At 41.7% G+C, this 12,986-nt stretch overlaps 1 protein-coding gene across 1 annotated transcript; it reads left to right on the top strand.

Moving 5' to 3' along the window:
• The first annotated feature begins 383 nt into the window (after positions 1–383).
• On the top strand, positions 384–12,750 carry LOC124150606 (ADP-ribosylation factor 6-like). Its single transcript, XM_046522556.2, has 4 exons — positions 384–545; positions 2,488–2,662; positions 7,185–7,366; positions 10,467–12,750. The coding sequence occupies exons 1-4, from the start codon at positions 390–392 to the stop codon at positions 10,650–10,652; spliced, it is 699 nt and encodes a 232-aa protein (XP_046378512.2). The 5' UTR covers positions 384–389; the 3' UTR covers positions 10,653–12,750.
• Positions 12,751–12,986: the final 236 nt, after the last annotated feature.

Raw genomic sequence — 12,986 nt, 5'->3', positions numbered from 1 at the left:
TGTGCAAGCGGCCATTCCATGTGTCTTTAAATTTCATACCCGACCCCAAACCAGAGCATTCGGCCTCACGACAGTCATCGCTTGATTGCGAGTTCAACTCCATGCATAGATGCATTATGCTTAGCCCTGTTGGGAGCTTTGACTGTTGGTATCGCTGTGGGGAGCTTACTACACCTGCGGCGCGAGCAAACAGTTGAACCAGTTTATAATATTGCGTCATTATTTATTTTAAAACAAATATATTTTGCTTAAATATTGATGTAGATACTTAACGAAATAAACTATCGAATGAATCAATGGGATTAAGTATTAATGAATGTTTATGAATATTGTGTTAGTGAAGTCACATGACCCGTTTGTGTTCTAATTATAACATTAGAGTTGTCAACATGGAGTTCGCTGGAGTACTGAAAAGCGCGCTGACTTCAAAACCGGCTGCATATGTTATTGGTGGAACAGCTACGCTAGCTGCAGCATATGGTCTTTATAAGTTATGTCTGTATATGAGCGAAGAAGATGAATATTTTGAGAAATTACACACGAGTGTGAGTACATTTGACACGAAATGATGTTGACGGTTGCAGAACTGTCAAATTGCATAGCAACCATTACAAGAAGCAATATCATAGGCTACATACTGAGATAAGCGAGATGTTGAACATCTAGGCCTATTTCACGCCAATAGAGTTCATGTATGTATGTGATGCCTGCATCCAGTCTAAATTAAATTTGTAAAGACGTGTTTGTGAGCTGGAAAGGCGACATTGCATAATTACGCACAGTGTTGTTATACTATTGAGTATCACTATCAGGTTCCTTCATGGGTATTTGTATGCAAGAAACACAAAATTAAATGAGTGATGGTGATATATTTTGCACGTTTTATGTAAATATGCAGCTTACAAGGGGCTCGATTTGTGCATACATCATGTATTTCATGTATTTCCTTTCTATCGTAGATTGTACTGATGCTTAGTTAGGATGTTAGAAACACGATAAAGAAGTTGCATCTCCTATTGGTTTAAGATTAATTCATAGCAGGAATGAGAACGAGCTTAATTGTCATCTTGCGTATGATGTCATTTGACAATTGGATTGTACATCATCTCTTTCATGAATCAGACATTTGGCCACAAATTAGAGTCTGAGACAATCCATACATCTGACTATAGATTTCTAAAACGATCTTGGAGCTAAGATTATTGTAAATCTATCATATTAAGGAAGTCTCCCTATCTTTGAAACTATTGTAGTCTTAAGATATTGTAAAAATGCATAAATCTTAGAAGGATCCATACCTGTCGTAATAGGTTTACATTTCTATGTAATCTTTTCCCAAGATTGTGTCATACTTTGTCACATATATATTTAATAAGGATGGATTCACAGCAGTAGAAACAAATATTTTTAGTCCACTAGTCCTAATTATGAAAACATATATAGCAAAACCCTTAAAAATGACAAATTTCTACTAGTCCTTATGATACCGTAACTATTGGGCAGGTTAGAAAGGACTACGGGACAAGTGCCAATTTCTAACGCTGAGTCATAAGAAAACCAGTTCTTTGTCTTGATACACTGGATTGCTTCTCACTCTATCGAATGAACTGCCAAGCTTTAGTTCATTTGATTGAACTTTTAATCCTTCACTTCAGCGACAGGTTGAACATTCATGTCCATTCACACCAGAAATCCAAGTACTTGTCACCCAAAGGGATGTTTTTAGTCAGACCTGACCGGAATCAAGATCTTTGCAGCGTTAGAAATTGGCCCATTTTAAGGGTTTTGCTATATGTTATCATTATAAGGACTAGTTGACAAAAACTGTTAGTTTCTAACCCTGTCTTTGTAAGCCATGATTAAAATTTACTGTTGGTCTGGATTGTGATCTATATAGAATTGTGTGGAAAGTCAGTCAAATAGATGCGTATTAAACATTGACCTGCTGACAATCATAAGCCGATCACTAATTTCCATGTTAGATCCTGCATTTTGATTTCTTGTCCATGTTTTTGCCTGCGGCTAGGAAATCCCTGCGATGTCATTTGGAAACACCCAACGTTGTCTTCAACATAATTTAATAGTTATGATAAGTATCATAGCTTTGTAAAATTGTATGATATGTGACAAATTTAAGTTATTTTAGAAGGTGTATCTTATCATATACTTAAAATAGCTTATCTTTAGGTGTACAGTGATTTTGATACAAAAAGTTGTATATATATGTCAATGACTTAAACCCCCCAAATTTGATAAGTCAATCGCAAATGTCAATAAGTCAAATCAACAAAAATGGAGGATGAACCATAACAATAAATCAATGCAATACAGTTTATGATTGGATGTGTATATGATCTGGCCAATGAACATCGTGATAACAAATGCACTTGACTAAGTCACCATAGCTCCTGACAGTGACAGTGTGTCCCTACGATACAGAAAGTATGATGCAAAGACATGTTTTGACTGATCTGTTTCTATATCCAGAAAGACCAAAGTGAGCGCCGAGTATTGATCATCGGCCTTGATGGAGCAGGCAAAACCCGCTTTGCTCGATGTTTTTGTAAGGGCCGGCGGCGCCTCAGCACAACAGAGGAGACCACGATTGGCTTCTATGTCAACTCTGTGATGCTGGGATCAATCTACCTCAACATGTGGGATGGTAAGACAACTGTTTCATTTAACTTGCAATGCTGACCTCACAAAAGGATTCCTATCACTATTAAAGGCTTAAAAAATAAAAGAATTGGTTCTCAGGCAATGTTTTTTTAAAATAAAGTCGGGCGGGCGGTGTCTTTTTTTTGTTTGTTGTTCGAACTAGTATGTAACCATTAAACAGTTGTGTGATCAATTAACAATTGTGTACAATCAGCCTGGGAGAGGGCCTCCCTACATAAATGTATTCCTTGATGAGTAAAATACTGGAATACAGTATTTGACTACCGTTGGACATGGAATATGTAAGGATATTTTTTTTTTTTTTAAAAATAGAAATAAAAACGAAACATGTGGCAAACTTAATGATCATGTGGGCGGTGCCTGAGAACCAAGACTATTATTTTTTTTTAGCATAATCAGAAAGGTCAAATATGAAAGCACAGATTTTGGATATGAAAGTTATGCTTATCTATGACCTTCCTTTTGTCTACGATTGTTGATTCTCTGGACTACTGTCATTATGACCTTGATGAATGTAATGTTTCTCTGTGTGATCTCACATTGAGGGCTGTCTCCTTATAGATCTTTAACCACGAAGACATTGGGACTTATTACACACGTTTATTCTTAGTCATGGTCAATGATGACGTCATTAACTAAGTCATAGAGCGAGCCAGCTGATACTACTTACTCTAACACTACTCACAAGGGTAATACACTACAATGAACATGCAGGGAATTGTCGAGGATTGCAAACTACCGGCAGTGCCTGTGGCAGGCAAATTTGGAAAAATTATTATTTGTTCAAAACTGGGATTTTTTTAGTTTCTTATTTTCCTATATTCAGAGATATTTTGACTTTGAGTTTTAGCATTGCATTTGATGCTATAATGATAAACTAAGTACGAAGCATTTTTCTCTACATTGGTCCTGTTATCAGTGAAATACATGTCACCTTACAAAGTCATTACTTTTTCTATATGGGGGCCAGAAGGCCCAGTCGTTGTGGCACGGGAGGCCCAGTCGATTCGCTGTGCAGAGTTGCGTCCCTTGGGCAAGCCAGAAACCTATGATTGTGGGTTCAAATCCCGGTTCGCCCCGATTATGTTTTTAGGTTTGTCAGCACCATACCCGTGCTCGTGGGTTTCACCGAAGTGGTAAACGTCTGAGACCTGCATCACTTCGGGCTTTCCTCCCACATTAAGCTGACAGGCCGTGATATAACTGGAATAATGTTAAAAGCGGCGTTAAACCTCCCCCACTCACTCACTTTTTCTATATTGGAATCTCATGGTTTATGCTGCGATTGCCGTGGCCAGTGTAGTTCTGACAAGAAGTGCTCTTCATGTAATCATGTTATGGACAAATCATTCAGTGTATATCTTCAAATGTGTCATCAACGTGAGGTGGAGGACTCCAACAAGAAATTAATGGACGCCTTCAAGCACAGGTTGTCGTCTAACAACATGTTGAAGAAGTCCAGCAAGCCGACTGTCCCCTCCACTGTTAAGGTGGCAGGGCCTCCGGCATCTTCCCTGCATGCCCTCTTGGTGACTGATGATGGTGTTTCGGACAGGTTCCAGACAGAAGACATCGCTCCTTTGCCTCATCAACAGTCTGTTGTTAAAGAACCCTGGTCCATGTGAACATTGGCACTGCCGGTTTCTATGGACGTCCACAAGGTTCTCTCCGTCGATGTTTCCGAAACTGAATTCGACTGGTTGCTCTCGGGATCAGTGCTCTAAAGATCGACCTTCTCAGGATTGGCACTCAAGGGGTCGACCTCAAGTTCAAGGCAGTCATTCTGGTGGTGTCCCATTGGTCAGAGCTCCTTCATGCATCACACCTCAGCTTACAGTTAGACAATCTCTCGGTGTTGTTGCTCCTGTTGCTCTCGATCAACTTCTTCTGGTTCATTTACTCCCTCAACATTCAAATGCACAAGAGGCACATTCCCTGGATCACCAACGTGATAGCCGATTCCCTGTTCTGACTCGACAGACCATCACCAATGGATGGCGTCTCCAACCTTTGATCGAATGGTTAGGGAGTTGGAAAGTTTTTCTTGGCCTTCACTGGAATTTTATCACTGTTTCGTGTTGATTCCTAAATTGAAATAATATGTTATTGTTAACCCAGAAATCTGTACGTAAAAGAACTAAGTGGGAAACCACCAAATGGTATACACTCAACAAATGTATTACAAAAATTCTCTAGGTTTGGATTGGCGCCCCGATCATGTCCAATCTTCAGGAGACTTGAGCCAATGCCTCTTCCACGGCCTTGCACAGCATTTGCACTCTCTCACTCACAGCATTTGCACCCTGTTGGCCTTTATGGAAGGGTGCTTTGAAAGTCAGATAGGTCTTCACTTCCTGTGACATCTGTGTTACAAACATCCAGGGCCTTCATCAGTTCGGTCCCTTGGTTCTGGCACACCGATGCATGTACCCAGTCCTGCTACTTTATGAAGCATCATGTATATACAGAATAAATCTTGGAACTTTAGCTTTCTTGGGTACTCACAGACTGAATTCCCAATTGGAGGGTGGATTCCGTCTTCTGTAGAGACTTAGGTCTTCAACGTTGAAGTCACCGCAAGGTGCGGCCGTTTCGATGGTGTCCCCGGGGCGGTCGGGTAGCCTAGTGGTTAAAGCGTTCGCTCTTCACGCCGAAGACCCGGGTTCGATTCCCGACATGGGTACAATGTGTGAAGCCCATTTCTGGTGTCCCCCGCCATGATATTGCTGGAATATTGCTAAAAGCGGCGTAAAACCATACTCACTCACTCACTCACTCACTCACTCACTCGATGGTGTCCCGTCCCATTATTCCGCTCATCTGCATCTGTTGTCGGGCACTGGCTTGAAGAGCCTCTTGTGGATATTGTTGATCGGCATGTTTCAATCACAGGCGTGATTGATAGCTTTGATGAAGCATTAAAAGAGATGGCAAGCAGGCAGGCATACTCTAATTTTCCATGGGAGTTAATGTTGTGTCCTGTCTTGTAAAATCGATTGACTTGAGACCCTTTCCGGATTGATTATAAGTCGTATGCTGTATCAATTGTCATTTACAGTGATGTGGTTGTTCATGTAACCGTGTCACACGTGAAAACATGTTCCTCATGTTATTCCTGATTTCATGCGGTTACGTCCGACGAATGTATCAGGATTGTATCACCAGTTTTTGTGTGTTTTCCCACTCACAAGTTATTGTCGTTGCAACACGTTACTGTCTTCAGAGGCGACTAACGGGATCAGGTGGTCAGGCCTACTGACTTGGTAGATGTATGTCGTCATATCCCTAATGTGTGGATCGATACTCATGATATCAATCACTAGATTGTCTGGTCCAGACATTATTTACAGACAGCTGTCATATAGCTGGAATATTGCTGAGTGTGGCGTTAAACAACAAACAAACAAACTCATGTTAAGTGCCCTCCCACCATCCCAGCATCACAGCTCCTCTAGCCTGTTAGCTCTGACGAAAGAGAACGATGTGGCAGGGGTAATCACGTGATCAGATCGTGTAGGTCACTATACTCAGGATTACAGTGCATGACCCATTTGTTTGGGTGGTGGCAATGATGATGCTGGGATGTGTTCGACTATATCTTTTTTTGAGGATGGAAACTGTTGAAGCACGTTTCCACATAGGATCGAACAAGAAAGAAGAAATGCATTGTGTGAGATACAATAAGTGTATAAATATACAAATTATTAGAAAATTTTCAATTTCATGGCATATCTGTATATGAATGTGTAGACATGTCAAAAATGAAACAGATGAAAAACCTTTTCAATATTTTGAATGGACTGCGTAAGATATGAACTCTGGGTAGGAGAGTAATCGATAAAACCAACACCAACTTTCAGGAAATGCAATTTGTTTTATCTCCTGAATTGAATGAATGATAACAGTGATAAATACAGCTAAGGGATAAGCCTTTGTTTCATAACAACTGATATACAGTGTATATCCAGAATGGAGTGTACAGTTGTGCAATAGGCATGTCACAATAAATCGAAATATTGATATATTGCTATTGGTAAGCACTTAAAGTCAATAAATCGATTGTTTAATCAGTTTCTGATCAATATTATCAATTTCAGTTAGGAATATCAATAGTTTCGATTGTATTTACCATATCATGCGATTGAGTCACCGAAACACGCTCGCGACTGAGCCGAGTGAGGATTAGAGTTAACTGCCCTTGATGCTTAGAAACCGGTCTTTCTTAAAGTAAAATGGCGGAGGGTGAAACTCAAGTGGAGTTTGTGGCAAACTTGGGTGGAAAATCAAGTGTTTGGAAATCTTTTGGCTATGTTAAAGAAAAAAACAAGCTTGACAAGAAACGTGTTGGATGCCGAAAATCCACCTAAAATGATACACTGAAAACTATCGGAATTTATCGCAACAGTTGATTGCAATATCAATAGTTATCGCAATAGTGATTTCCAGACCAATAGTCACCCCTATTGTGCAATCATCATGCCATGCTGAGGTTTCTCCTGTTGCAGTGGGAGGTTCCGAGATGTGCCGGACCTACTGGAAGGAGTTCCTGCTGGACTTGGATGGAATCTGTTACGTTGTGGACTCGTCCGATGCATCCCGGCTAGTTGAGTCGAGACGGGAGCTGCACGGCTTCCTCACCCAGAAGGGAACAGAGAACATCCCACTCATCATTGTGGCCACCAAACAGGTAGTTTGTCCTCCTCCCACACCAGCAGGGAACATGTTCCTCTGTTGTCTCCTGGCTGGTGTCTGGTGCAGTCTGGTACTGATGGAAATGATTTAAGGGAACACATGGAACTATTGTAGAGTTTTGTTCAGTGATGTGTCCACAAAAAAGCTTCAAAGTAACAATTGTGACTTAGTTTGATATATTATCATGGTAGGGATCTGAAGTATTTGATACATTGCTAAAATTTCATACCAAAGATTATATTGGCCATTAAGAACTCTTTCCATCAGTACACATGTTATAAGATTTTATTAAAATTAATGAAATTATGTTTCAGTTACCCAAGATTACATTTAACATCTTTTAGTGTTTCTGTTCATTGCCTGGTCTCTCTTACAGACCCCAGACCATTTATTTGATAAAACATTCACCCCCATGTCACTCTCATCCCTTTTTCATAGCAGCCTATATTCATCCCTTCTCAGTTCAGGCAGCCTATATTAATCCCAATCTCATTAAAATCAGATCTGAGTTCTCGCTGCCGCTAAACAAAGATCTGGGGACATCCCATTACGGGTCACGTCAGAATGACCTTTCACAAACTTTGACCGACCACTGAAATGACTAACAAGAAGTCGACATCAGCCAATTAGAAAGCAGCTTTCTCAAGCTTTACGGCTCTTGTTTCAACCTACAGACTACGCTTGAAAAATATGTTGACACAGTTCTCGATTAAAATTTTGCAAACTGTACAAACGATCATTCTGGAATGTCTAATATATGGTTGAGATTGTATAGCAGTGCTTCCCACTTACTGTTCAACTCCTTTCAAATGTTTATCCCACTGAAGCCAGAGATAGACGATAATTTTGACGGAATCAGTCATACGGGTTGTAACTGTCGTTCGGAAAACCCAGTGTTGACGTTTTCGAGGTTGCATGCTTAGAAAACACATTCCGACTGTCACTTTCATGATCTGGTAAGCGATGCTCTGATTGGTCGGATAAAAGGTCGTTCAGATCTTTGTTTAGAGATAGCAAGAACTAAGATCTGATTTTAATGAGATTGATATTAATCCCTTCACAGTTCTAGCAGTCTGTATTCATCCCCTTCTCAGCTCCAACTGCCTATGGTCATCCCCTTTTCAGCTCTAGCAGCCTATACTCATCCCCTTCTCAGCTCTAGCAGCCTATACTCATCCCCTTCTCAGCTCTAGCAGCCTATACTCATCCCCTTCTCAGCTCTAGCAGCCTATACTCATCCCCTTCACAGCTCCAGCAGCCTATACTCATCCCCTTCACAGCTCTAGCAGCCTATACTCATCCCCTTCTCAGCTCTAGCAGCCTATACTCATCCCCTTTTCAGCTCTAGCAGCCTATACTCATCCCCTTCACAGCTCCAGCAGCCTATACTCATCCCCTTCTCAGCTCTAGCAGCCTATACTCATCCCCTTTTCAGCTCTAGCAGCCTATACTCATCCCCTTTCAGCTCTAGCAGCCTATACTCATCCCCTTCTCAGCTCTAGCAGCCTTACTCATCCCCTTTTCAGCTCTAGCAGCCTGTACTCATCCCCTTTCAGCTGTAGCAGCCTATACTCATCCCCTTTTCAGCTCTAGCAGCCTATACTCATCCCCTTTCAGCTCTAGCTGCGGAGTTCGTCCACGCTTCCGTTAGTCTGTACATCCTTCTGTCCATCCATCCTTCCTTCAGTCTGCTTGTCCAAGGGGACAAGTTTTCTCAAAAACTATTTAAATTAGAGAATTGAAGTTTACACACTGATATTACTGGTCATGATCTTAAATGAGTTCAATTTTTTACAGAGTTATAGCCCTTGCTCCATGCTTTTCAACTAAGTGTGTAGTGTCTGCAATTGGGACAAGTTTTCTCAGAAACTTCTGAAGTTACATGAATGATACTTTCCATGCTTATCTAAGAGATACTTAGACTGAGTTTGAAAATTGGTGCCTGTAATTATTTTTTACAGAGTTATGGCCCTTGCTTCATGCTTTTCAACTTTGTGCCTTGTGTCTGCAATGGGGACAAGTTTTGTCAGAAAGCACTGACGCTACATGAATGAAAGTTTGCATGCTTATCTATGAGATACTGTGTTCCAAAATTGGTCCTTGGTTACTTCCCTTGCTACATGTATTTTCGATTGTGAGGACAAGCCACTGTCAGTCAGGCCAGACATGAAAAGACACAGTAAAGCTGTGTTCATGTTGACTACAGTGTGAAGCCCCACCAACTCACTCTGTGTTCATGTTGACTACAGTGTGAAGCCCCACTCACTCACTCACTCACTGTGTTCATGTTGACTACAGTGTGAGGCCCCACCCACTCACTCTGTGTTCATGTTGACTACAGTATGAAGCCCCACTCACTCACTCTGTGTTCATGTTGACTACAGTGTGAAGCCCCACCCACTCACTCTGTGTTCATGTTGACTACAGTGTGAAGCCCCACTCACTCACTCACTCACTGTGTTCATGTTGACTACAGTGTGAAGCCCCACTCACTCACTCTGTGTTCATGTTAACTACAGTGTGAAGCCCCACTCACTCACTCACTGTGTTCATGTTGACTACAGTGTGAAGCCCCACCCACTCACTCACTGTGTTCATGTTGACTACAGTATGAAGCCCCACTCACTCACTCTGTGTTCATGTTGACTACAGTGTGAAGCCCCACTCACTCACTCACTCACTCACTCACTCACTCTGTTCATGTTGACTACAGTGTGAAGCCCATCTCACTCACTTTGTGTTCATGTTGACTACAATGTGAAGCCCCACTCACTCACTCTGTGTTCATGTTGACTACGGTGTGAAGCCCCACTCACTCACTCACTGTGTTCATGTTGACTACAGTGTGAAGCCTCACTCACTCACTCACTCACTCACTCACTCACTCACTCACTCACTCACTCACTCACTCACTCACTCACAGTCTGTTCTCCTTTCAGGACAAGCCACTATCAATCAAGCCAGACTTGGTGCACACCTGTGTTCATGTTGACCTCAGTGTCATCCCACTCACTCACTCACTCACTCACTCACTCACTCACTCACTCAGTGTCAAGCCCCATCCATAGACTCACAATAGTCTGTTCTCGTTGCAGGACAAGCCACTATCAATCACGCCCGACTTGGTGTACAGCTACATGCAAGTTGACAACTTTGCCAAGACCCGTCCAATCCATCTTGTCTCAGTCCAAGCACCAGACCGTGGCCAGCGCAAGGGATTCATGGAAACATATCGCATCTTTGAGAGTCTTCAGAAGAGGCGGAGACATAAGTCAGATTGATCGTATCGCTTTGACAAAAACAAGCATATACAGTTTATCTCATAGCTCTTTGACACCATGAACAGTTTATCTCCTGTTGTCTTGTAAGCATGGTGCTTTTATTTAGTATGTTTAGTATACATTTAAATTTATATCCTGTTTATCTTTATAAGACACAGTCTTTATGATAGTATTAACATTTTACATTTTAGATAATATTTACAAAAATATTTACGAATCCTTTTATGTGGATAATTTGCAATATTTATGGTTTTGCACCGCTGCAAGTCACGTCAATGTATTTAGCAATTATTTATTGGAATACATATCATATTTTCAAAGATGTTTTTAATCTACATATTGGTTGTGATATAACATGGAGCTTTTGACATGTTTACACATACATCTGAAACGTGTGTTTACACATACAGCCTGGTCAATATTTGCTATCCAGTCATACAGAAACTCAGTGCTGTAGTCTACAAACAGTATTTGTTGTACAACATTGTTTACACATATTTCATGTGCTGTGTTTTATTATTTTTATGTTTTGTTATGTTTCTTGCCTTTTATTCCCTTTTGTTGGAAAAAACCTCTTGCAGATCCAGAGAGAAAGTTCAGGGGTGCTCACGCCAACTTGTGATGCATACTTAAACATTTGTACATTCAGGAATTTTATGAAAGATCGGTTGTACAAAATGTAAACATGTAACAATGCTATCACAAACTCATTCGTGAAATAATTTCAACAAAATTACATGATTATAAATGAACATGAATTGTTCAATCACAATTTGCACTTAAACCGGGTCCCTCCTCATGTGTAGTGAAAGAGGGGATCTACATGGTCCAGGTCCCTCCCTATATCTAGTGAAAGAGGGGATCTACATGGTCCAGGTCCCTCCCTATATCTAGTGAAAGAGGGGATCTACATGGTCCAGGTCCCTCCCTATATCTAGTGAAAGAGGGGATCTACATGGTCCAGATCCTTCCCTATATCTAGTGATAGAGGTGATCTACATGGTCCAGGTACCTCCCTATATCTAGTGATAGAGGTGATCTACATGGTCCAGGTCCCTCCCTATATCTAGTGAAAGAGGTGATCTACATGGTCCAGGTCCCTCCCTATATCTAGTGAAAGAGGGGATCTACATGGTCCAGATCCTTCCCTATATCTACTGAAAGAGGGGATCTTCATGGTCCAGGTCCCTCCCTATATCTAGTGAAAGAGGTGATCTACATGGTCCAGGTCCCTCCCTATATCTAGTGGAAGAGGGGATCTAAATGGTTCAAGTCCCTCCCTATATGTAGTGAAAAGGGGGATCTACATGGTCCAGGTCCCTCCCTATATCTAGTGAAAAGGGGGATCTACATGGTCCAGGTCCCTCCCTATATCTAGTGAAAGAGGGGACCTATGTTGTCCAGATCCCTCCCTATATCTAGTGAAAGAGGGGATCTACATGGTCCAGGTCCCTCCCTATATGCAGTGAAAGAGGGGACCTATGTTGTCCAGATCCCTCCCTATATCTAGTGAAAGAGGGGATCTACATGGTCCAGGTCCCTCCCTATATGCAGTGAAAGAGGGGATCTACATGGTCCAGGTCCCTCCCTATATGTAGTGAAAGAGGGGACCTATGTTGTCCAGATCCCTCCCTATATGTAGTGAAAGAGGTGATCTACATGGTCCAGGTCCCTCCCTATATCTAGTCAAAGAGGGGATCTACATGGTCCAGATCCCTCCCTATATCTAGTGAAAGAGGGGATCTTCATGGTCCAGATCCCTCCCTATATCTAGTGAAAGAGGGGATCTACATGGTCCAGGTCCCTCCCTATATCTAGTGAAAGAGGGGATCTACATGGTCCAGGTACCTCCCTATATCTAGTGAAAGAGGGGATCTACATGGTCCAGGTCCCTCCCTATATCTAGTGATAGAGGTGATCTACATGGTCCAGATCCCTCCCTATATCTAGTGAAAGAGGTGATCTACATGGTCCAGATCCTCCCTATATGTAGTGAAAGAGGGGACCTATGTTGTCCAGATCCCTCCCAATATCTAGTAAAAGAGGGGATCTACATGGTCCAGGTCCCTCCCTATATCTAGTGATAGAGGGGATCTACATGGTCCAGATCCCTCCCTATATCTAGTGAAAGAGGTGATCTACATGGTCCAGATCCTCCCTATATGTAGTGAAAGAGGGGACCTATGTTGTCCAGATCCCTCCCAATATCTAGTAAAAGATAGGATCTACATGGTCCAGGTCCCTCCCTATATCTAGTGATAGAGGGGATCTACATGGTCCAGACACCCCCCATTTGTAATGGGACAAGGGATCTACATGGTCCAGATCTTGCTG

Source organism: Haliotis rufescens, unplaced genomic scaffold (assembly GCF_023055435.1).
Source record: "Haliotis rufescens isolate VD_foot unplaced genomic scaffold, xgHalRufe1.0.p SCAF_75, whole genome shotgun sequence".
In the NCBI taxonomy this organism is placed as follows: Eukaryota; Metazoa; Mollusca; class Gastropoda; order Lepetellida; family Haliotidae; genus Haliotis; species Haliotis rufescens.
Note: the sequence above shows the minus strand (reverse complement) of the source record. Positions and strands in the feature narration are given on the sequence as shown.